This window comes from Amborella trichopoda, chromosome 11, assembly GCF_054954075.1.
Source record: "Amborella trichopoda isolate Santa Cruz 75 chromosome 11, AtrichopodaSantaCruz75HAP2 v2.0, whole genome shotgun sequence".
NCBI lineage: Eukaryota > Viridiplantae > Streptophyta > Magnoliopsida > Amborellales > Amborellaceae > Amborella > Amborella trichopoda.
The window spans coordinates 11643239-11670586 of NC_142346.1; the positions used below are offsets into that span (position 1 = coordinate 11643239).

Consider the following 27348-nt stretch of genomic DNA (forward strand, 5'->3'; position numbering starts at 1 on the left):
AAGGAAATGGTGGTCGATTGGGACCTTGGAAATTACTATATTGAGTAATCGAAGGGGACCTGTTCATGAGGCTTGACGTATTCAATTGGGTTTTCTGTTTTGTACGGACATTTCATTTTTTTTCTCTTCACCCCTATACTTTTCCTTTTCTATACTTTTGACAGATCCCTTTCTGCTTTCCAATGGGATTGTCCCCCCAATAAACTGTGAGCACATTTGAAGATAAGGACCACGGAATCTAATTACCGACATTCAAATTCTCATGGTACAATGCACTGTATGTTTGAGAGAGAGAGATATTGTGTGAGAGAGGGAGAGAGAGCCACATTCATCTGAACTATACGTCTATATAAACTCAAACAATAATATAAACACATAAAAATGGAGCAGCCAAGACTCCAACTGCAATTGCGCAGTGCCCTAAACAGGCAAATGTTAATAGTAACACAAATTTCAATGACACAAATTCATCAATAATTTAAGCCTTCCCCTGTATAGAACCACCTCATATTCAATTGGAAATGTTGGGTATGTAATTTACATCAAGTCTTTCCCAGTAATAGGACTACCTCATCTTCAACTGTAAATGCTGGGCATAAAATTTACATATAACAAACTTTGGGCTAGATAGAAAAGTTACAACAAAGAAGCCCCTAAGATCATGATGCCATTGTGAAGTGAAAGAAAGCTCATTAACCATAAGATGCAATGCATCTTCATTCATTAAAGTTGATAAAATGTACTAAAAGAAGTACAGGAAACAGAGAAACATAGAAGCTTTATACGTGCATCATTATTGTACATTAAGGATGCCAAAATATACTAAAAAGGGGCATTCTAGAAAACCAAATGCCACTATAACAACTTTTTTGGCCCTTCAACATTGGTATTGGAAGCGACTGAGACAGGCACCAATGGGTGGTCCATCACAGTCAGGCTCATAACATCAGGCCTCGCAAAATGTCCAACCACATCAAAATAAAACTTGGCTCGCACAATTTCTCCAAAATCTACACCATTAGAATAAAAAACAGTTTGTCATTATGATAAAGTCCCAAAATAAAACTTGGCTCGCACAATTTCTCCAAAATCTACACCATTAGAATAAAAAACAGTTTGTCATTATGATAAAGTCCCAAGAAATTTCCTTAACTAGAGATAAATAAAATGGAAGATACTAAAATGTCCAATTAATATGTGATGACACTGCCCATTGCGAAGAAATGATGGAATGGAACTGAAGAAGAGATGATCACCAGAAAAGAGGTCCCCAATGCTGCGTTCCACCACTCTCCACAACACCATCCATTCCGTGGATCCAATGGATGGTTTTTTCCATAGTCCACTGGACTGGCGTCCTCGTATAATTTAAAATTTAAAATCCAAGTCTCCATAAAGTGGTAAAAACATTAACGATGAGATGAGTAAATCTATAACAGAACAAAGACTCCAAAAAAACAAAGCTTTGATATCACAATTGCTTCCCATTATACCACATGTGCACAAATGCGGCAGTTGTTAGCGCTTTTATAAATGTTAAACTTCTACTTACTTTTCGATGTAGGACAATTGTCCCATTCCTTCCATTTCAAATTATCGCATATTCTCTCTCTCTCTCCCATCGCCACCCCTATGTTATTTTGTCCATTTTATGCTAACATAAACTGGCTAATCTCATCAATTGACGGTGGAAGTCACCATTTGTCTACTTTTGAAACGCCATTGCAGAGGAGTTGCTCCTCTTTGCCATTAGATACTAGGACTAATGGTAGATAGCCGGCCTTTGGATGCTTTCATTTCTAGAAATAAAATCAATGGTAGATTTCATATTTAGTCTAAATGGTATTTATAAGTAATATATTTTAACTTTTACAAATATTAACAAATAATTTATTGTTAATTTGTTATTATTATAGTAACTTATTTTATATAGCAATAAAAATTTGATATAATTTTGAAATGTATTAAGTTGTTATATAGAAATTCTTCAATCATGTTTATTATAAATAATAATTATACACCCAAATCTGGGATTATATTTATTAATTTATTTACAATATAAATTATATAATGTATTTTTTCCCTTGTACTTGTAAACAATAGTTTTTAAAGGAAAATTGTTTCATGCGAGCTGGACCGCATTTCTACGATATGCGGTCCAGAGGTATAAAGCATCTATCTTAAAGATGGATGCAAATAGGTGGTCCATCTAAAAACAAGTGTAACTAACGGTCCAAATGTTTTCTTAATATAATTATTATTTCTAGTTTTCAATTTTTTTTTTGTCATATTCATCATCTCCATGTTAAAGATTATATATTCTCTAAAAATTATGATCAAATTTTATTTAAAAACTATATTTATTACCAAGCCTGCATTTCTACAATATGCGGACTGGCCGCGTAGAAACCGTGTCCTTTTTTAAATTAGGTGATATTATAAGACATTTTAGATTTGTTCCAATTTGCATGTAAAATAATAATAAAATATAAACCAACACTTTCAATTTTAGTATATAATATTATAGTTAGTTAGGTTGTGATAATTTTGGATGAGTAAAGCGAATTAATATATGTTTGATACTTTGATGCGATACGAATTTCACATTATATGGGAAATTATTTTTTTAATCTTATAATGTGGAAGTGTTTTTTAATATTTTAAATTATTTTGATATAATATTAAAATACTACATTATAATTAATAATTATACAAACATCCAGACATGAAAACATCATTTCATTATTCACCTATTTTTATAAAGTAATGAAAGCGCATAATGAATCACTCCTAATTTATTTTAGAAACTAAAAGAACACTATTTTTAGAGATTTATAGTGATTTTTTTTAAACAATTTGGGACAAAAATTACAGATTCTGCCGATTCTCCGATCCGATCCACCGATTCTCTAATTCGACACAGCTATGGGTGTGACCGATTCGAGTCACTAATCCGTTTTTTTAAACCTTACATTATACTAAAACACAAATCATAGGACCTTCATGTGAACTTAACTGCATAAGGTTGATAAATGTTAAGTTATTTTCAAATAATAAGGTTACTTACCATGTAAGCCATAGTTTCCATGTGATTTGCTGTTTTTCCAATCCAGATAGATCTTAATTTTCTCTGGTTCCCGAATATTAGTAAGCAACCTAGTTTTACTGGTGAATAAAAGAAAAGAAATAACCGTGCCTCCAAATCTAGAAATGAACAAATTATGATTGCCTTGTGGCTTTTTAGAATAATTCAGTTTTACAAAAGAAATCACTCGTAAAACATGAGGGGAAGAAAAGACTTCACATATTTCATCCAAAAGGAGGCCATGGCAGTTTTGCCAGTGAAACAGGATGAATCAGATTTTTCATTATGAAAATCAAGGCTACTTAAATTTTGTGAATATAACAAGTTTGCAATATTTTGAGCATTCCACCGCCATCGTATGGAAAATATAAATGGACTATGAATAATCATATTTTATTGGGACCATCACCATCTACCATCTACTATATAATGGATGGTGAGAGAGAGGGTGGGACCACCATTAGGATCTCATCTTCCTCTGTAGGGTCCAATATCTCTTTCCAACACCAGCCATCATGACACTGGATGGGGATGGTCCCAATGAACTATGGTTCTCCATTGTCAGTATACTTCCTCGTAAGTGTATCAAGGTTGTCATACCTAAATCAGCAGAGATCAGAGCCTCTGATTCATAATTGGGTCCAGCCAACACAGCACCCGATGGAGAAATAATCACACTGCCTCCTGAACAAACAACAGAGTCTGGTGAGAGTTCCTTCTCCATGTTCCCATAAACATAATCAGGTGGAGGGGGGTAATCGTTTCTTCGGCAGAATTGATTTGCAGAAAGAACAAAGCATCCCCCTTCAAGTGCAATGTGGGTCATGGATGACTGCCATGTTTCCCTTGCATCTGCCGTAGGTGCGCAATATATTTCAACTCCTGAATAAAATAATACATCATGAGAGAGGGAGAGAATGATAGAGAAATAAATTTGGGGAGTCAAAGGATAAAATTTCCAAAGTAGAACTTATATCACACATTATTTCAGGATCAGTTCTCACTTGAAAAAACATAAAAAACCACGTTTTGCCACCATAGGGGTAAAAATAAATAAAATTTTCAGAGAAAACAAAATAGCAGTCATGAATTAGGGACCAGCTCTTGGGAGGAAAAACAAATGTGTTGCGGTGACCGTTGCAAAAAAATTTGATGAAGGGATCAAAGCCCATAAGTTTTCAGTAAAGTTCCATGGTGGTAGCTGAGGTTGTAGTAATACGGTAATAACTTAAAGAACAGCGCAGTCCCATGTTAACTTTTCAAATTTTAAATGAGTGACTCAAGGTCTTTTTAGCCCTTTTCCTGGTTTAAAACCTGCAAAATAAATGATTAATCCTTCAGCTTGAATAATTATATTGACTTACTCGGAAGTCATGATTTCACACAGGAAAAGCCGGGAAATGGGTTTGGGAATCCATAGATATAAGCCCTAGTTCCTTTTCACCCAATTTTAAGTAGTTTATAGTCTAGAAAGATCCCGTTACAGATATACCACTCAACCACATCCTCCAAAGCAGGGTTTTAATCTCTAAGGCCCAATGAAACTCTTGATGCAGCCTAGATAGGGCCAATTCCACGAACTTGCCAATTTTGGAAAAATATAGATGTGCCTTGCCAATGGTCAATCTGCCAAGTTGGTGGTATCCACAATGTCTACATTTTCAGTATTTGCCGCTTGCCAATCTTCTTTTCATCCCTGATCTTGATAAAAAAACGTAGAATTTAACAAACTAATTTGTAGGATCCCTCAATGGTTCTAGCACCTTATTCACATGATGTGTCAAATGAAAAAAACATATATAGGTAGAGATAGCACTCAAGATGAATTTAACATTTGAGAGCATCCCTATATAGCTAACACATTTGGTAAACACAAGCAAAGCGTGGTCCCATATTATAACAAATTCGGGAATGAATGACATACATCCCTCAAATTTAGAAAAAACTATTGATATATCAAGTCAATCTAGCTGAAATGTGTGCAAGTATAGAGGCAAATAAAATCATTATTTTACTATTTTGAGAATGAGTACCACAATGCTTTTAAGCTATCTTGCTTGTGCACAAAAAAAGCATGAAAGACAACTAGCCTCTGAGCTAAGGCTTGGTAATCAACTTATATTTTTATCAGTCAAGAAATAAAGATAAAAGCGAATAGAACATCTCAACAAAAGTGATTTGACTCCATCTAGAGAAAAACAATGTCAAAGAAGTCACCATTCCTAAGCAAAAGATTAGAAGGGGGAAATTACCTTTACCATACATTGCAGTTCGTAAGAGAGGCATTCTGTTTTCCCAGCAAATGAGGGAGCCCAATTTTCCAATAGGAGTCTCAAAAACAGGAAACGTCGACCCATCTCCAAAGCCCCATATGACACGCTCTAGAGCTGTAGGCATGAGCTTACGATGTTTTCCCATGTATTGGCCTTGGGAATCAAAGAAAAGAACAGTGCAATAAAGTGTATATCCTTCCCTTTCAATCACACCCATTACAAGATAAATTTTATATTTACCAGCCATTCCTGCCAATCTCTCAACTTCAGGACCTAACGCATGAATTGCAAGTATTAGATAAAAGTTACAATGCAATATCACATAATGCAAAAGAGTTTGGCCTTTATTTGAACTGTAAATATTCATGCTAAAGTCCAATGAAAATAGAGAAGAAAAGGAACCAAAGAAATAAAATGGATATATCTGTTAACCATTTCATTTATTTCTTTGCAAGAAAACAATCGTACATCAAGAAAACTAAAAACCAAGTTGCACTGAGGAACACGATAGAGAAGATCTTCATGGGTGGAGGCCTACGTTTATTTTGGCTCTTGTGAATGGAAAGAAATAGAAAATACCAATTTTCCCCCAAAGCACAAAAGCAGCGATGAAACTCCAAAGGGAAATTAAACAGACACATGCAGCAGCCAAACAAGTGGTTAAGCTTCAAATTTTGCAAATCACACCAGCTTATTTCCTAAACTATGATGAACCACATCAGCAAAATGCAGGTAATAGGTACAAAGTTTAGTTTACAAACAGAAATGGAGAATCTTTATAATTTGTCAATTCACTCACTGACCGAGGTAAGCAAAAAAATTTGAATGAAGATATTATAAGATAAAAACAGAATCGGACAGAACTTGGCAACAAATAAGATCCACTAAGCTTATCTTTCCCAAGATGGAAGAATAGCAAAATGCAAAATAGAATATAAAGAAACAGCAAGACTAAGCATCAGGATACTTGCAAAGGTTTTGTAACTATTGTATAATAAACTGGCAAAAAAAGAATAATATTCCAGCCCAAACCAGTCATTAAAAGAGAACTGTACGATAAAAGTTTGCCAGAATTAAAACAAAAAAGAAAAGGGGGAAACCATCTGAGCAAACAATGCATCGAAGAAAAATTTATCATTAGAATGCGCAAGTAAAACAAGAAAGATTACAAAATTATTCCGATGGAATTCAAAAGTTCAAGAACACATTTCACTTTCCATATATAACCAGAAAAGCGAAAAAATAAAGGATGGAATGATTATATAATATGTATAAAGACAGAAAGCATGGACAAAATTGAACCAGGATGGTTACTGGAATATTATAGCACGGTGATATGAGGCAAGCCACATCAAACCTTGATTTCATCATTTGATTTCTTTCTCTTCTAAATGTTACACTTGTATGTCTTTATCAAGTGAGGAAAAAAACAATGAAAGGTTTCTGATTTTGTCCTTCCCACAAAATCAATCCAAGAGAGAGAAAGACTAAAACAAAATCTATCGAAATTCCGAATTCACATCAAGATTAGAATATGAGGTAACTAAGAAAATATAATAAAATCGGATTAACATGTAATGAGATACTATTGACACAGATGAGAGCGGAAGGTATTTTAGGGGTATCTATAGTCAATATGGAACTACAAAACCAGGTTATATCAAATATGTTAATTAACTATTCTGAGTACACTTAGTCCTTGATCATCAGGTCAAGTTATTTCTGCTTCCAAGGCCCCCAAACAGATCTTGAGGAAGTTGGTAACAAAATCTAAACAAACATGATAACTATCCACAACATTCGAGAAATTCATGGAATTTTGGTGGTTTTATAAGACTAAGGATGCTAAAATCCTTCCACCATTAGTTCAGGCAATTTTTCAGGCATCGTTTTTGGCCATCATTTTTTTCTCATCTTTGGAAATGGAAGAAAAGCATCATGCGAATGGTGGCCAGTTAATAATTGATCAATGATGGAGTTGAAACCATGAGCGTCCCCTTTTACCAAAATTTCAAGAAAGAAAAGAGGAACCAATGAAAAAGATAGAACTCATACACAGTTGACACTTAACCATCTTCTTCCTTCTCTCTCCTCGCCATCTCTTATTGCTTTTTTTTTTAAATTAGTCGCAAGTCTTAATTCCCAAGTTGTACAAAGTTGTAAATTGTAAAATATATAGCAACCTCGGGTTTTTTGAAAGTTTGCTGGTCCTAAAAATTGGAGATCCACATGCCATTGTTTATGAACCTAAAAATGTGCCGGTAAAAGTCGTTCCCGAAGTAAAAGATACTCAATTCCGAGTTGGTGAATCGCGGTTCCAATTACTCATGGAACCATGACTTTTGGGCGTAGGCATCTGGATCCCAATAAATGGGCATGTAGTTTCCCCATTTCCTAGATCAAGATCCCTAAAACAAGGAAATGCTTGGAATTGATATCCAGTGTCTTGGAGAAAGAGATGAGCTTCCGGGGCAGGAGTGACTCCCTACCATTCTATCCGGTCCCCACAGGTTCTAGCGGTTCCCTCTCGGTTCTAGCCGGTTCCCTCCTGGTTCTAGCCTCGAAAGCACCTTCACACGTGTGTACGCGTCACGCGTGCGACACTCACCACTCCCACATGTGTGTACATGTGACACGAGCGGTACACACTCCCACACGTGCCATACATATGATACACACATGCACGTGTGCACGTGTACACCGGTTCTAGTCAGTTCAGGCCTCAAAAACACTTCCACACGTGTGTATGCGTCACACGTGCAACACACACCACTCCCATAGGTACCACACGAGTGAAGGGCTGGATAAGGCAAGTCTATACAACGCAATTTTCCCACCCTACTCATGGGCAGAAATAGAGACAACGAACAAGGTATTTTAGTTCTTTTCCCTAAGAATGGGTGGAGAGGTTTGGGTGGGGCTATCCCTTTTTTTTTCAATTCATTAATTCATATTCATATAATTTATTTTTTAGATTTTGGATATACTTTTAAATTTTTTTGCAACCTATTATGATTTGTATTCCTCTATTATTTCTACTTTCACATATTTTTGGATTTTCTTACCTTTTTCAAGCCAATAACATCAAAATTTTCCATATTTCATGTTTTATATACTCTCCTTTTTTTTTGTATGACTTTTTTGGATTTTTTCTAGTTTTTGTTTCAAGGTTTCTTCCTTTTTTTGGGAATTCGAGGGCTTCGAGCTAGACTCGAGTGAGTCGCCTTGGACTCGTGGTAGTCACTCGGCTCGGCAGAGGCTCAAGTATCTTGTCATAGCCATGTTTTAAAATATTGATGCCTATCCATCAAAAAAGGAAGCAATAATTTCATATTAATAAAAAAAGGCAATAAATTTTCAAATTCCTATTTCATCAACTTAAAGATTAAGCTTTAGATATAATTGCATATTAATAAAAAGAAGGCAATAACTTTTCAAATTCCTATTTCATCAACTTAAAGATTAAGCTTTAGATATAATTGCATATTAATAAAAAGAAGGCAATAACTTTTCAAATTCGTATTTCATCAACTTAAAGATTAAGCTTTAGATATAATGCCCAAGAATCTGCATTTAGTACACCAAATGGGTCCAACATAGGTCATAAATGGTTATGAGATTTTGACTTGCCATCATTTTAAAATGTGTATAAAAGAGAGAAAAATCTTTTCTACCTTTATTTAATTTTCTATCTAACCTTCAAATTGGAAGTTTCATTTTTCAGATAAGCTAAATACTCATATCAAAATTCATCTTTTTGGTAAGAATAATCAGCATATAAAAGCCCTATCTATATTCCCATGTCTTATTTTTCTCACTACTTTTTTTTTCTTTGTGAAAATATTATTGTTGAAATTAACATAACAAACTAAATGAATTTCAAGATTCATTGCAATAAAATAAATAAAACTGACATGGCAAGATGGGAAGATAAATGTCGACTTTGAAATGCCCATTCTATAGATCGCCTTAGGTTGTGAGATCAATTACAAAATTGTCTACCCCTTCGCTACGCTTTTGCAGTATTCTACAATATATTGGGGCACAAAGTGACACTTGTGAAAGCACGAAGAAAAGGGTGTCTTCTAACATTGGATTTGCAAAAGTACCTGTTGGAAAAAAAATACGGTCCAATGGCCGAAGCGGAAGCAAAATAAAACTATCGAAAACCGGGTATCATACCTGAGTGCTTGCACAACAATTTTGATGAACGAATGTGAAGATAAACGATCAAATCACGTAGGCACGTTCAACAACTACTAGAGTTGTCCAAATTTGTTCCACACCGCAAATCCCGAGCGAGGTGGAAGCTCACAAACACTCTCACAAAATGCGATAGAAGTTGTTCTCTCACGCACAACTCTATCTCTCAGGGCTGGTTCTTTGCTTAGAACTCAAATGGGTTACTTACTCTCTCTCAGACTTTTTCTCTCATAATAGGAGCTCTCACACCTTTCTCGTGTGTGAGTTGTAATGTGTAGAGACTTCCAGCCCTCCCCCTTTTATAATGAGAGAAAGAGCCCTCTCATTCATCTTGGAGTAACCTCCTCATGAATGGGGACCTTTATGGTGGATGATGCATGTCATTCATGGGACGGTAACCCCCTCATGAAGAGGTGCAACCTCTCCTCACCTCCTTTCATGTACTAACGTAAGTCAAACATGAAGCTGGTGTGGTCCACTTGGGTGTACCCTCACACTAGGGATGCACCCTCTTGTTTACATCTCCCACTTGTCCCGTATGTGAGATGGGTTACATGCCCAAATAAGAGTTGTTGTTCATTATCATGCATCATGAGTATTCTTTCATACAAAGGGAAAATGCGGTGTACGACTACTGGAACAAACACTCTGTTAGAGAGTACCATACCAAGTTTCCAACCAACTGGCATGGAACACCTCATTTCTCGAATACCTGCAAAACAAAAACTGCTCCACCTGCCTTAGACCCAATTTGACCACACCGGACTAAGTTTTCAACTAATCCATCATGAGCCCAGCTCAGAAGATTACTTAGCCCATTCGTACACAATTACTTTCAATGCGCGCGTAATGTGTACTGCTTTTTTGTGATACCAAAATAGAGTGTGATATCAAATGGTCTTCCGTTACAACATACAATATTCTACTATGACCACAACCATTGTCTCAACAATGTTCCAGACGAGTCTCATACTTGACCCTAATGAGTACATGTCAAAGTGAATGATCGAAGTAAAGTTTCCTAATGCCGTTTAGAGTGTATGAGGGCATCACGGATCACCTACTTATTAGCCTCGTACAATGGAAAAAAGGAACATGATCATCTTTTTCCACACAAGTAGGTGTTTTGGTCACTAATATAACACTTGTAGTACGAATCACACGTTATGGTGGATCACATCAAATGTGCGTTGGAATCCACACCCTGCAGGTTATAGTCTTTTCGCAGCCATGCAACCGGTCGTCATCCAGCGCTTTTAAATCACATCCATGCGTCAACTTGAACATCCTTGATGTTCATCCCTGTTACTTGCAGGCTACATGATCTTCGGGACGTCAATTTAAATATATCATGTCAATTCTCTTACGGAATCTCATCTCAAAACCTTGGTCGCGGCGATAAATACACCATGCGTATATCTCATCCTCCAATATCCCAGATATTGAGCGTAGCTCATGCGAGTAGTGAGCTTTAGTCTACCGACAAATTAAATGATAACCTTTGCTGTGTGTGAATTAAAGTACACAAACAATCCATCATAACACAAAATAGCATCCATATTTCTTATAATAGTGTACCAAGATCCTCTAAACTGATAGGATCTTGAGGCCCATAGTTCTTACATGAATCTGATATGCGGCCCTGACAATTACCTTAATCAAGAGATCCACCACCATTTCAATCGTAGGAATATGAGTTAACACCACCTGTTTATGTGCAATAATGTCTTGAATATAGTGATATCTAATATTAATATGTTTTGACTTTCCATAGTACTTTGGGTCTTTTGCAAAAGCAAGCACTGCTGTATTATCACAAAATACAGTGACAAGCTCATTACCAGTCACGACAACACCCAAGTTCCTTGGGAATCTTCTCAACTATACGGCTTCTTGTACTGCTCCACTACAAGCAATGTATTCAAACTCCATAGTGGTGAGAGCGACACAGGACTACTTCTTGCTACACCATGAGACTGTACCGCCTCCTAGCAAGAAGACAAAACCAGAAGTCGATTTACGCTCATCTAGGTCTGCTGTTAAATCGGCATCACTATATCCCTGTAATCGCAAATCGGCTCCTTGAAAACATAGCATTTGACTCAAGGTTCCCCAAAGGTATCGAAAAATCCTTTTCACTGCTTGTCAATGACCTTGTCCTGGATTACTTTGATATCGGTTAACGAGACCCACTACATAGGTAATATTTGGACGCGTACAGAGTATCGCGTACATCAAACTTCCAACTGCACTTGCATATGGAACACGGGACATTTTTTTCCTCTCAACTTCTATCTTCGGACACATGCCATGACTTATAGTATGCCCTTTCTCAACTGGAGTATCTATGGGTTTCGAGTCTTGCATACAAAATCGCTCAAGAATCCTTTGGATATATGTTTCTTGTGACATAGTAAGAAACTTTTGAGAGCCATTTCGATGTATCTTAACACTGAGTATGTAACTCGCCTCACCCATGTCTTTCATCTCAAACTTGGAGGACAACTACTCCTTCGTGGCAACAAGTTGCTCTAGTTCATTCCCAGCTAATAAAATATCGTCAACATACAAAGACAGTATCTGGATGTTTTTTTTATACTTCTTAATATATAAACAATGGACTTCTTGAAGCATTTCAAAACCATAAGTCATTATAGCCTTGTGGAAGTTGAAATACCACAGTCTTGATGACTGTTTGAGACTATATATGGACTTCTTGAGCTTGCACACTTTGTGCTTAAGGCCAGAGGCTACAAAACCTTTAGCATGCTCCATGTAGATCTCTTCCATCAAGTCACCATTCAGAAAAGCAATCTTCACATCCATTTGGAAGAGTTCCAGGTCCATATATGTGATGATTGTTAGGATTAAGCGAATCGAGGTCATTCTCACTACCGGGGAGAATGTCTCATCGTGGTCTACTCCCTCAATTTGGGTGAACCCTTTCGCCACTAAGCGGGCTTTATACTTATCTATAGTTCTATCTGCCTTCCTCTTGATTTTCAAGACTCACTTGTTTCCAATTGATCTTCTATTAGGCGGCAAATCTACAGGTTCCCAGACTAGATTCTGCTCCCTAGAACTAAGCTCTTAAATTGATCAGATAAGTATTCTCGCTCTCGATCAGTGCAAAGGCCCTTAATTCTTCTGTCCAACTGATTTTCAACCTCTAGCATAAAACAATGAAAGCAATCTATTGCTTGCGATTTATGCGTGATTAGGTATATATACTCATAGCGAGAATAATCATCGATAAGTGTGATAAAATAACGGGAACCATCACGGACCAGTAAATGGACCACAAATGTCGGAATGAATTATATCTAGAAGACCGGTTGCTTTCTTTACTTTAGGAAATGGCTTTCTAGTTGATTTTCCAACTATACATGGTTCACAGATAGGCAGCTCTATTTTGGATAAAGGCAACAATCCTTCTTTGGCTAATCGGATCATCCTATCTTTTCCTATATGGGCAAGCCTGGCATGCCACATTATGGAGTTGTGTGTAATAGAAGAGGTGGAAAAGGATGATGATATCATATAGGTAGAAGAAGTGAAAAATTAACATCAACATTATCCAAAATAAACAAGTCATTCATAATCTTACAATAACAGTGAAAACCATCTGGAAATATAAAGGTAGCATAATTAAATATGAAACTGATAAAGCAACCGTCTCGAACTAGACATAGAACTGAAAGTAAACTTTTTTCTCATTCCGGGAGCATAGAGGACGTTATGGAGAAGAAGGGTCCGGCCACTTCGGAATCGGAATTGGTAAGTTCCAACGCCAAACACATCCTCTGATGCACAGTTCCCCATGAAGATCTTTTGACTTCCAATCAACAAAGTTTGGAGTTCAATGAACCCTTCTAGATCCCTTGTTATATGCCTCGTCGCTCCTGAATCCACAATCCACCCAGAAAATTGTGAATGAGCAACGAGCACCTGAGTGCAAACATTTGTAAAGCTAGGAAAATCAGTTCGTACGTTTCTAGGTTCAAGACATTCGCGTGCATAGTGGCTCTTCTTCTCGCAATTGTAGCAAGTTATTTCAAATTTGTACCTTGTGCGCCTCCCACGTCTATGCCTGGCCTTTTTGTTTTCCTCAACCTCTTGCTTAGGCTGCTCCTTCCTTTAAGGTGCCCGATTCCTAAACTTACCTCAAGGTTTACGGCCTCGAGGCCTGCTTGATTGGGCAACTAGAGCAATTCCAACTCCAAAAGATGAGCGGAACTCAGCTTCTTTCTCAAGGTGATGAGAAAGTTAGGAAAAATTTGTTACAGCTTCATTATGCAGCATCAATGACTTGTGTTTTCCCAAGATTCTAGAAGAGACCTAAGCAATCTGAGCATCTGTTGCTCGTGACTGAGTTTGTTTCCTATTGCTTTTAAGTCACGTATCATTTGAGACATTTTTTGGACATGGTCTGCCATCGACACATTTGGAGGCATTTTGTATATCTCAAAAGCCATAGATAAGGCTCGTAACCGAGTAGCAAAATTTCCAACATATTTATGCTAAAGCGCATCCCACATGGTCTTTGTCGTGGTGCATCCCTCAAATTTACGAATGAGGTCATCAACCATAGCACTTAGCAAAGTAAAGCAGTGCTACGGTTAGCATTGTCCATGCCTCATACTCACGGACAAGTTCTTCAACGGCACCTTGTTCAAGTTTTTTTTTAATGGTAGTTAGGTGTTCAAGTGTACTTTGCTCATTTAGAAGGTATTGCATTTTCCTATGCCATACAGGAAAATTACTCCCACTCAACTTTTCACCTTAAGTGAGATCCGCGATCGCATTTTTAGAAGTCATTCTAAGTGAAAACAACAAAAATTTACCAATTAAAATTCTAAAAAACTGCACTCCCACAAAAACAATTCCCTTTTATGTGGCCTTAAAATGCTCAAAAAATGAGTAGGGCCCACCATGCACGCCTTAGCATATGAGGCCTATCAAGATTAGTTAGTCATGATTCTCATGGTCTAGGATGCCTCAACTTGCATAGCCCATACATAAGGCCAACACGACTATGTGGTTAGTACATAAGGTTACATTGTGCACATTCCTACAGTCCTAATATAACCATCATGTGTACTTTGCACATCATAGGCCAACCAAAGCCAAGCCTTCAAGAGTAAGGTGGGAACGATAATGGAGGCACAATCGGGAACCCAGTTCCACGATGGCTCTGATACCAATGTTAAAAAAAAAAAATACAGTCCAACGGCCAAAGCGAAAGCAAAATAAAACGATCGAAAACCGGGTATCATACCTGAGTGCTCGCACGACAGATTTTATGAACGAATGTGAAGATAAACGGTCAACTCACGTAGGCACGTCGGACAGCTACTAGAGCTGCCGAAATCTGTTCCACAACGCAAATCCCGAGTGAGGTGCAAGCTCGCGAATACTCTCACAAAATGCGATAGGAGCTGTCCTAGCTCGACTCTCTCAGAGCTGGTTTTATCCTTAAAACTCGAATGGGAGAGGAATTTTTCTCACTCTCTCGCACACTTTATATCTCACAATAAGAGCTCTCACACGTCTCACACCTTTCTCGTATGTGAGTTGTAGTGTGTAGAGCCCTCCACACCTCTTTTATAATGAAAAAGTGCCCTCTCATTCATGTGGGAGTAACCTCCTCATGAATGGGCACCCTTATGGTGCATAATGTGTGTCATTCATGAGAGGGTAACCTCGTCATGAAGAGGCGCAACCTCTCCTCACCGCCCTTCATGTAGTAACGTAAGTCAAACATGAAAGGGGTGTGGTCCACTTGGGTGCACCCTCATACTAGGGATACACCCTTATGTCTACAGTAGCTAATATTTTTGGCCCAAGAAGGGTTTCATACATTTAGAGAGAACGAAGGAAAAGGCAAATGAGATCACAGTTATGTCTTGTAGCTGAAGAAATCTAGACTTGTTGGTTTGATTAGGGTTTTTGATTAATCCATCATGGATATGGAGCGAGAATAATAAAGCTACTAACCAGAATTCGGAAACACCGAAAAAATTATTGAAGAATTATCAAAGTACAAGGCTATCTTGATACTTGGAAAAGTAAGAAGATTTGTAGAGGAACTCACTGAGGTCCTTCTCTCAGACAAATTTCAGGAAATTTATGATCATGTTTTACTAACAAAAATTTTGTTGACCAAGAAGCTTTGGAACATCTTGCAAAATCTCTAGGGTGGCCGCCTACAAAAGAAGTACGAGAAGTCAGGAAGACGAAAGAGAAAGAAGTAATAGAAACCACCGATCTAAACAAGAAAATGATAAGAGAAAAAGGTGACAACTCCAATCCTATTGAACTTCCAACTGAAATTTCTAATGAAATGTGCAAAAAGGCACAAGAAGAATTCCTTGTAGAAACCTAGTGACATTTTCAAAATGAAATGTATTATCAAGGAAAAAGAGTTATTTGGAGAGAAGGGCATCAAAAGACACAACTCCATCAAGGAGAATGAGTAATTATTAATGACGACAGGGTTAATTCTTAGCTTCTATACCGAAGATAGCAAAAAAGGAATCCCCAATTTGCTATCATGTTTCCTTAAAAATTACCAAAGCCGCTCTTTGTGACATGCAATAACGTATTGCCAGAAATTTATCAAGGAGCGTTATATCACGTATTCAATATTAACCATGGAGAAAGAAGAGTGCTCCGGTTTCCAAACTCTTGAGGCCTATTCTGTAAAGAAAATAGTATTTCAAAAGCTAGGGCAGAAGGATTCTTCAATATCTATAAAATAGAAGAGCATTTTGACAATGACAGAAAATTTTCCATCAAGAGAGAATGACAATTATTATACCTAAGGGATGGGTTAATTTTATCCCAAAATAATGAGATAATATGCTCGAAAGTTCAGTAGTATATCTTAATACTATTGAAATGGCTCAAGTGAAAGGAAATCTCGAAACTAGAAGACTTCTCAATCAAGTAATGAAAGGACGAAGAATAACTGAAGGAAGAGATGATGATGGAGAATATTTTTGTGAAAGCCTAGATGATGTGGGATTGTCCAATCTTGACAATATGATGAAAGACTTAAAAGAAGGATGTTGTACGAAAAGAGACGTCGGTGGAAAAAAAAAGATATTTTACTAAAAGCAATGTCGGTGCCATGACGATATTGTACGAAGCCCACTTTATGTTTTCCTTCTACTCCAAGCAAGAATCAAACTTGCTTTGCTTCTAAGCTAAATAACTGGTGTCGATGGATGAGGTCTATGTAAAGGATGATAGAAATCAATTGAAGGCATTGGAAGTCAAAGTGTGAATCTAAGAAAATTTTGTAAAATAGTTCTGCATCTATAAGTCCTAGTCTGAGTTATCTATCTGTAAATAGAAAAGTATGAGTTAGACTTATATGTGACTTACTTATGTACCAATAAGTTTTCTTGAGTAATGAAATACTTGTGAGCATTTTTATCATATGTTTCTTTCCTAAACCTTGTATAAGGCCTTTCTATTGGGTTTTTGTGGCCATTAACGGCCTTATGAGAGCTAGTATATAAACATTTTACATAGTAGAACATAAGCTCTGTAGGAGTGTGGTCCTTAATGGACCATACTAGGCAAATGCTATTTGTCCGACTTGGCTTGACGTGTTAGGCAAGACGAGTTGGAAAACCCATATTACCTGGGTATGGAATTAAATCGATGACCGCTTCATGGGTTATCCCTTGATAAGATCAGAGTTGCCGGGATGAGTGAGCCGAGAGACTATGTGACCTTTATGTGTGATGGTTGGCCTTTAGAGACGAGAGCCAAAGCCTCATCATTGAATCATCACATGACATGTACATATGATATCCGTATTTGGAAAGCGAACGACCTTTCAGGGTGAAGCATGTACATGTGTGAGAGATAACCCCTATGCACCATAAAGTTGTGGTTGCATCAAGTCTAGGTGACCTTGGTTCATCTCTAGGTGAGAACTTGTAGTCCATAGACAGGGATTGTGTCCCCTTACCTATTGGCTAACTATGGTGACCCAATCAGGAAATCCTGCAGTGGTTTGTGGATCAGTAGAAAGTGGAGTGCTCCAACGATTTTATAATTCCTAGACCTATACGGATCTGACTCCCATCAAAATTAGTTAGTTTTAATTATTTTGATGATATATGATTTTTAGATTGATTATTTGAATTTTTGTGAATATCTGGATATTTTATTTTTACAAATTGGATTTATAAATCCAAAGATATTCAATTTTTAGCATTTTAATATTCAAAGGAAAATAAAATTTATTTTCAATTAACTAAAAAGCATTTTTATTAATTTATAAATCACTAAACTCATGGGGGCCCACAAAGAGCTATGGGCCCACCATATTATAACATATGGGAGAATTGAGTGGGGCCCACATAAGGCCACCCAGGGTGGCACACGCCACTTAAGGAAACTTTGGTTACCAAATTTGATTCAAGCCATTTAGGCTAGGTAATCAAGTTAATGTGATTTAGAAATTTTTGTGATTTGAAGTTTTGACTCTTCAAAGATGGAATGAATAAGAGAGATTATTCATAAAATAAGAAAGTATGATATTATTTTCTATATGGCAATATTTGATGAGATTAGGCTTAGGAAGCTGGAGGATAAAGTTCTAACACTTTTCTTTGAATCATGATGGTTAATCTAAGGATTGGATGACTCAGATCTCTCACACCACAAGTCTCCTATGATCAATGGTCGAGATTAAATCTATATAAGGATGGCAAAGCCTAAGGAAACCTGTCACACCCCAAGATTTATAACACTGGAATCCCTGAGATGTAACAGTCTATCTTTAACAAAACAAAATTTTTCTACTTCACCATTTATTGCACTAAAATAGATTTTTCCATTTCTAAGAGTCTGTACAAAGTCTACTCATAACTAGTATTAACACAAAGGTTTAGATATACATCTATTGATAGGACAAAATTTACAATAGTGAATTTGAACAAAAGTCACAAAGAGAAAATTTCATTATAACTATGACTTCTTCCAAAATTGGTCTTGTTGTGCCTTCAACTAGGGAGGCTGCAATTACCCTGAAATTTTGTTACGATAGTTTGATGAGTTTGGCTACTCAGTAAGTGATCATCATAGTCCTCAAAAATAATCATAGTCGAAAGATGTAAGCATTTTAAAAAAGGGAGGTCTATTAGAAACAATACGAGTCAAAAAGCATTTATGGATAACAATTTCACTTTCAGAAATGCATAATTAAACATCATCCAAATAATTGAAACGCATATAAATATTTTAACAGCAATGCACAACTCAAAGGATTTCACAAAATACGCTACTGGTGTCCCAAGTAGGTCACCTATATACCCCACCAGCGTCCTGGATGGGTCCAAACAATCTCTGTAGGTCCAAACATACCTCACCGGTATCCCGAATGAGTCCAAATAGTCCCTACCGGCGTAACCAGATAGGTCCAAACAATCCCTACAAGTCCAAAGATACCTCACCGGAGCCCCAATGAGTCCAAATAGTCTCTAGCGGCATAAGCGGATAGATCCAAACAATCCCTGCAGGTCCAAACGTACCTCATCGGTGTACCAGATGAGTCCAAATAGTCCCTATCGACGTCCCGGATAGGTCACACACATACTTAAATTATCTCACAAACTCTTTAACATCAGAAAGCATCAACATCCTATATTCAAGGTATCATTGAAATCATTAACAGGAATTCACTTGAAGAAATTTAAACAATTACTTTCATTGAAATATTTGAAAGTAACCAATCAAACAATTTGGATAAAAATTGCAGAAAGGTAGCAGATCGAATAGGTACATTTGAAATGGAATCCAATTAGCAGTCGATTATCAATTTAAGAGCTTTTATAGAAATCCAAGGTTAAACACATAAATATCACAATTTTATGGAATGTAATTTCATAATTAATTATTTTACAAGAATAGGTAAAACTTATAGTATCTAAAATTCATAGACAAACAAAAATACAATTAAATGCAGAAATGCGTAAATCTCACATTATTGGTAGTATTATAATTAATTGCAAAAATATCAATTTTCACATAATGATTTTACCAAAAATGACATCACTTACACAAACTTTACGGTGTCTAAAAGTAATAATAATAGGCAGAAATTTTTTTTTTAATAATTTACAATGTCTAAATTTCTAATAAACAAAAATAATAATTTTAACAGAAAAAAATGATACCATATGCGCATAAAATTACAGTATAAAATTGGTGAACAGACTATTTTTTCAGGATAATGAGATCATTTACCTATAATAATTGAGAGTGAACTTTCGGTAAAATTCGGCTAGAGAGAAGGAGTTCATTGCGTTCTTTAATTCACAAAGAGGGCTCAGCGTTATTGAGAGGGAGGGGCGTAAGAGAGAGTTTTTTTGCAGAGAGAGAATCGAACTTGTTCTCCTCTTTTTAAACACAAAAAAAATATTATTATAATATATCATTAACCCACCTTATACATAAGTTGTTTAGAACGTGTTACATTAACACTTAAAGCCCACGTCCCTAGAGGATGTGGCACAAAAACAAAAGGTGAAGGTAAAAAGAGCAAAAAAAAATGATGGTCCCTAGCCCATGAAAAATCTATAAATAGGGATTCCCTCTCCCCATATTTTCTACACACCTCTCTTTTCTCTCTACTCTCTCCCTATATAGGGGCACGCCCCACCTAGGGTTTTTCTCTCTCCTCTCTCATCTTGAGTTCTCTTTCTCGGTCATGTCTCTTAGATAATAATAAAGGAAAGGGGACACGCCCCTACTAAACTATCAAGAGGGGGGCACGCCCATTCATGAGAGACAAGGAATTGAGGCCTTAGGTTATGTTGTTCCATGCTCTCTTCTTGGTAGAGTTTGGCCTTAAGCTTTCCCTTACTTGGTAGATCCTTAGGTTATGTTGTTTCATGCTCTCTTGTTGGTAGGGTTTGGCCATAAGGTTTCCCATACTTGGTAGATCCGAGAAAGACCATTGATCCCATGCGCCATTGGAGGAGACCCAGTGTGGGGCGTACTAAGCCTGGTTGAGATAATCCCCGGGATCTTTTACTTTGTGGTTTGCAGTATTTTCTTTCTTGTGCCTTTCTTATTTCCATAGCATTGTGTTACTTTTTGTTTATTCAATAAAAGGAGGTGTAAGTAGTGGTAGCAAGAGCAATCCACTTTTATTTATTAATTTATTTCAAGTGAGTTTTATTGTATTTAGACCATTGTAAGTGTTTTAGTCGATGAGAAAAAGAAAAAATACACCCTATATACACCATGCTAGATCACAATGTCCAACTTTTAGTTTCTTATTTATATATTAAAACATATTCCCTGTGAATCTCAAAACACTAAAGAGTGTGCCATTAAAAGTTCTTGTTTTGCCGAAACAAAGGAAGTGAGAGAGGCATTTGTTTAGATCCTTTGGGTTTGGTAACTGCTAGCCGGGCGTGAGAAGGTTCGTTTTTAGGTGGAGCCACAGCAGGCGAAGGATTGTGGACATAACCTCAAGGAACAATTTTTTAATTTTTTATTATCTAGTACCTGTAGTTAGCTCATTTTTTCTCTTTTTGGTTTACAAATAGATAACTCAGACTAGGACTTATAGACGCATAACTATTTTACAAGACTCTCTTAGACTCACACTCCGACTTCCAATGCCTTCAATTGATTTCTATCATCCTCTATATAAGCCTAATCGATCGACACCAGTTACTTAGCTTGGAAGCAAAGCAAGTGTAATTGTTGCTTGGAGTAGAAAGAAAGCATAAAGTGGGCTTAATACAACATCATCATTGCACCGACATTGCTTTTTGTAAAGTATTTTTCTGTTTTCATCGATGTCTATTTTCCTACAACATCTTCCCTTTAATCTTCCATCATGTTGTCTAGATGGGACAATCCCACGTCATCTAGGCTTTCATAAAAATCTTCTCCATCACCATCTCTTCATCAAGTTATTCTTCATCCTTTCATTTCTTGATTGGGAAGTTTTATGGTTTCAGGACTTCCTTTTACTTGAGCTATTTCTATAGTATTAAGATATACTACTGAACTTTCGATATTATCTCATTCTTTTGGGATTAGATTAACTCATCCCTTGGGTATAATAATTGTTACTCTCTCTTGATGGTAAATTTTCTGGTCAATGTCAAAATCATCTTCTATTATTTTATAGATATTGGAAAATCCTTCTGCCTTAGCTTTTGAAATACTCTTTTCTCTATAGAATAGGCCTCGAGAGTTTGGAAATGTGGGTATCTTACTCCATGGTTAATAATGAATAAATGATGAGTTGCGTTATACATTTCTTGATAAATTTCTAGCAATGTATTACTGCAGGTCACAAAGAGTGGCTTTGGTAATTTTTTAAGGAAACTTGATTGCATATTGGGGATTCCTTTTCTTCGATATTTGATATTAAAGCTAATAATTAACCTTGTCGTCATTAATAATTCATCGTCTTCTCTCCAAATAAGTCTTTTTCCTTGATAATACATTTCATTTTGAAAATGTCTTCAGATTTTTACAGGGAATTCCTCTTGTGCCTTTTGCTTATTTCTTTAGAAATTTTAGCTGGAAGTTTAATAGGATTGGAGCTTTCTTGAGTAAAGAATTGGACAACATATATATGTGTGTATGTATGTGTATTAACTTGCCCACCCAAAAGAAAGATTATCTATCGTTCATGAAACTCAACTGAAGGGAGTGAACTAAAGCAAATAGAGGTAGATGTTTAGGCCATCTTTAACCCAAAAACTAAACCACCAAAAGTAAACAAGCAAGAGGGTCATTAATCAAGGGTAACTTCTAACGTTACAATGATTAAAACATTAAAATACACAAAAATCTTGGGACATATTATAACCTAACAACTTCACATTTTTCAACAAAATACCAACTGCATGCAACATATGCTGCATTAGAAATGAAAAAGTAGAAACTTCGAAGTCCATGGGCCTCTATTCCAAGTTATGCTCTAAGCCATGGGTTGTAAATTTGGAAATTTGTTATATATACAAGTCAACCAACCTGGAAAACATATATAACTTATCCAATTAAAAGTGAAATTTCTGATGAGATACCATTGAAGATAGGAAGAGAAAGAGAGATTTGACAATGAGACAGAGATACAATTGATGTAAAGGGACTAAAGGAGTTTACCTGGTACACCAACGGCTGATGCATGATATTTTCGAAACTCCTCATTTCCCTTTGCTGGTCGGCAGGCAATGGCCCCTCCAAAGTTAGAACCACGGGGATAGCCACCAATGAAAGCCTCAGGAAAAACAACCAGCTGTGCCCCATAAGTAGCAGCATCTGCAATCAATCTCTCAGCTTTATCTGCAAAAGCCAAAAGAAAACCAAATCATTTCATTTGGCAGTTAAGAAAAAGATAAAGCAGACAAAGAAAATGCAAAGGTGCATAGCTTAGGGTATATGAGTCAATGATAAAAAAAATTTGAACCTTAATCACAAATTCGTGTAGCCCACAAATTGTAGAATTTAGACCCATAAAAATTGAAAAATATAAAAAATAAAAAATAAAATTAAAATGAGTCAAAAATGGAAGACCATATTCAAAATTTGACAGAGAAGACACCCAAATGAAGTGCCCATTACCCTTCCAAACCTAACAACCAACAAATGTGATAAATAATCAATATGCTAACCAGTAAAAAGGGAAATGGGGAAGGCCTGTAGTAGGATAGACTTGAAAAACAAAACCAATGATAACTGAAGAAACACAAGATAGTGCAAAGCAATATGCAAATGAAAAATCACATTCTCAACCAAGCTGAAGCTAGCATCATCCCCAATTGAAAAATAAATAAATAAATAAAATTATGCCTAGAAAACTAAAATCAGAACACAGTAAGTGAAGCTACAACTATCCAAAATAAGTTAATGCAACAATAAAAGAACGTATAGCACACAAATCAAAGAAACATAATAAGGAATAATGGGAATATGTACCAAGTGTAGCAGGAGTGTCATAGAAGACAGTGGAAGCTTGGACGACAGTGGCACGCACTGACTGAGTATCAGAACCCATATCCATCTCAGCTACACAGGATCAGCAGCAGGCACCAACGCCATTCTCAAATTTAAAGAAAGAGAGATAGAGAGAGAGAGAGAGAGAGAGAGAGAGAGAGAGTTAAAGATTAAGTGGTTTGATTTAATTGGTATATTGAATTGCAAAACATTTGGTCTTATAGTGGATACAACCGTAGACATGATAGATGTACGAGTTAATTTTTTAATTTATAAGAAGTCATTCTACTGGTAAATTTCTTTTTTTTTTATAGTCAATATGTTTGTTTTTGTTTTATTGATATAAAAATATTGAAACAGCAAGAAATCCATTGTAGCATCTTTGAATACTGACAAAGCATTGCATTTGTTTGGGTGAATTTGTCAAATATTTGGAATTTGGAGCTATAGAAGTTGATTCAGCTAATTTGGTCATTAAGTTTCATTGACTTATTCTGATTCAGCTAATTTGGTCATTAAGTTTCATTGACTTGTTCTGATTCAGCTAATTTGGTCATTAAGTTTCATTGACTTATTATGATATTAACAAGTTGATTCACCTAATTTGGTCTCTATTTTGATATTGACAAATCAGTCCATATTTAGCATTACGTGCAATGTTGTCTTTCTCTTTCTCATCATTTTAGGTTATGTGAAAGAGAAACTCTCTGTTGTGAAAAGGTTATGATGATGATGAAAGAGATACTCTTTATCGTTTTGTAAAGCGATAACCGATAATCTTCTAAATCTTTGGGTTATCCCTAATATTGTGGTCAATATCATTCAATGGTTATTGCAACAAATATAAAGTTAAACCCATTCAAAATATTGTTGTAACAACACATCCCAAGTATATTTAAAAGTATATATATCTTGTGTTATAAATATACAATCTCATCTCACATGAAAGTTCAAGAAAGTGAGATAGAGACTTCTTTAAAATATATGGGTTGTTCTATTATGGTATCAAAACAGAGTCTATCCTCTCAGCCTACTATCTTGAAGATGTTCCTTAACCCAAGTTCTTCTCTCTGCTTACAAATCCCTCTCTTCATTACTAGTTAAGCCATATATATATATTTTTTTAAATACGTCTCTCTCTGTAGCCTTATCATATTATCTCTATTATTCTACCTAACTCCACCTAAACCCTCTCTCTCTAAAATCTCTTTCACTCTCTCTCTCTCTCTTTAACATCCAGCAGCTTCTTTGTGCCCACCTATCCTCCCCATATGCATATTTTTACCCTTTTCCTTAAAGTCAACAATGACCACACCTACTAGCAATGCACCTACACGTGTTGGCGATAAACCCAACCCTCCCATTAATAACCTCCATCACTTTCTTCCCCACAAACTCACAACTACCAATTACTTGCTTTGAAAATCTCAACTCATGCCCATTCTTTGATGGTATGATCTTCTTGACTATGTGGATGGCTCCCTCCATTGCCGTGCTGAATTTCTTCCAGCTGAAAATAATGAGGAGCCTAAGATCAGCCATGCGTTTCTCAATTGGAAGTGACAAGACCAGCTGTTACCTAGCTGGATTATCTCCCTCATAGAGGGCGTCCATGCCCAAATCATGGGTCTTACCACCTCCCAAAATGTATGGACTACACTATAACTCTCGTTTTCGAATCACTCATGAGCATGTATAATACAAGTGTGATTCCAATTGTAAACTACCAAGAAGGGATCCTTGAACATTGCTGATTATTTTCAATAAGCAAAAAACATAACTTATCATCTCGTTGCAGTAGGAAAGCTTGTGTTTGAGGATGACTTGATACCTCACATTCTTAGTGGACTCCCCTTGAGTATAATTCATTTCAGATGTCTATGACTACAAAGTTTGATCCAATTAACCTCAATGATCTCTATGATATGTTGCTAAACCAAGATATTCAACTCTCCGACCAACATGGCTATTTGGACATTGGCTCTCCATCGGCCAATCTTGCAACCACACCAAACTACAACTCAAGAAGGGGGTGTGGCAGTCAGTTTCCAAATCGTGGACACGGTGGCCGTGGCCATGGTCGTGGTCGTGGTCATGGTCGTGGTCAAGGCGATGGTCAACAGCAAAACAATAACTATCACTTTGGAAATCAACAAGGTAATCGTCCCTGCATATCTTGCCAAGTATGCAATCGTGTGGGCCAGTCAGTCCTCCAATGTCGGCAATGCTTTAACCATGCATTTCAACCTGATTCGGGTGTAAACCTAAATGCTTTTCACGTGGACCATTCTAGCATTCCAGCATCCAGGCTCAGGAGCTTCTAACAACATTATTGCTGATCTCTCCAATCTTTCTCTCCACTCAAAATATACAGCGCCAAAATAGATAAAGATTGGCAATGGTACAAGTTTGAGCATAAAAAATATTGGTTCCTCAAAACTCATTACAAATAATGCTACATTTGCTTTCAAAATATTCTACATATTCCTTCCATTGGCCACAATTTATTGTCAGTTAATTAGTTTACGAAGGATAATGATGTTGGGTTTGAAATTCACCCTTCTCATTTTGTTGTAAAGGATCGATCAATGGGGAGAGCTCTATTGCACAGGCCGACTAAGGATGGTTTATACCAACTGGAAGTAGCAAAGAAGAGGAATAATAAGAGTACGGGTTCAACATTCTTTGGAGAAAAAGTTGCAATAACGGAATGGAAAAATCGACTGCGCCATCCAGCAATGCTTGTAATAAGGCTCTCCATGTTTATGAAGCATGTCAGAAAGGGAAAAGTCATAAACCCCTTTTTTTGCACTCATCCACTATTTGTTTAATATTTTCTGATGTATGGGGACCTGCACCAGTTGCATATAAAGAAGGCTACCGTTATTATGTTCATCTCTTGGATGGCTTTAGTCGATTTACATGGATATTTTCTCTTCTTTAAAAATAAGATGTTTACGACACTTTTCTAAAATTTAAGGCTTTGGTTGAAAATTTATTTGAAAAACGTATCAAATGTTTACAAACAGATTGGGGTGGAGAATATCATCATCTATCTCCATATTTAGCTTCTTGTGGGATAGAGCATTTTCTATCTTACCCACATACTCATGAGCAGAATAGTTCTGCTGAACGAAAACATATGCATATTGTCAAAATAGGCATATCCTTACTTGTCCATGAATCAATACCATTTAATTACTGGAATCATGCCTTTGAATGTGCGGTTTTTTTAATAAATAGACTCCCTTCTCCCTTTATTGGAAATGAAACACCCATTGACAAGTTCTTTAAGATCCACCAGATTATTCATTTCTACAGGTGTTTGGTTGTGCATGCTACCCCTATCTCAGGGTGTTTGGTTGTGCCCGTGAGAGAGATGATGAGAGAGAGAGGGGTGACAAAGATCCCTAGCTATAGTTGGACATAATGTGTGTTTCATGATATATTGTGAGGTTGATCCAAAGAAGAGAGAGGAGTAAAAAAACATGTGGTGGCTTTGAATGTATAGTAGGATTGATTGTCGAGAGAGAGAGAGAGAGAGAGAGAGAGAGAGATTTGCACTTCTATAGTGGCGCAGAGTACGCCGGAAGCACTTAGAGTCGTAAGTTTGGACTTGGATTTAGATGGCGGGCCATATTTAAGATGGTACAGGCTTGCCAGAATCTGAGCCATCCATTCAAACTTCATAAAATGGATGGCCTATATTAAACTAGGGGACACTATCTCACCAATTAGGTGAAGGTAAACTTGATCTGGACCACTCATCCTCTTGTGAATGAAAAAGATCTTCTGTATATG

The 27348-nt window shown here is 36.6% G+C and overlaps 1 protein-coding gene across 11 annotated transcripts; it reads right to left on the reverse strand.

The window, feature by feature from the left end:
* Positions 1-491: 491 nt before the first annotated feature.
* LOC148779749 (bifunctional nitrilase/nitrile hydratase NIT4A-like) lies at positions 492-23868 on the reverse strand. Of its 11 annotated transcripts, XM_020662750.2 has the most exons (6): positions 23530-23868; positions 22717-22896; positions 5599-5631; positions 5338-5511; positions 3686-3967; positions 693-1010 (listed from the first exon to the last, which is right to left on the reverse strand). In XM_020662750.2, exons 1-6 carry the CDS (start codon positions 23612-23614, stop codon positions 856-858), a joined length of 909 nt encoding a protein of 302 aa, XP_020518409.2. In that variant the 5' UTR covers positions 23615-23868; the 3' UTR covers positions 693-855. The 11 variants fall into 11 exon arrangements, with proteins under 11 accessions (XP_088708647.1, XP_020518409.2, XP_088708638.1 ...); XM_088852521.1 differs by having other exon boundaries at positions 492-1010; positions 5338-5631; positions 23530-23628; XM_088852512.1 differs by having other exon boundaries at positions 693-1091; positions 5338-5631.
* Between the last annotated feature and the right edge of the window lie 3480 nt (positions 23869-27348).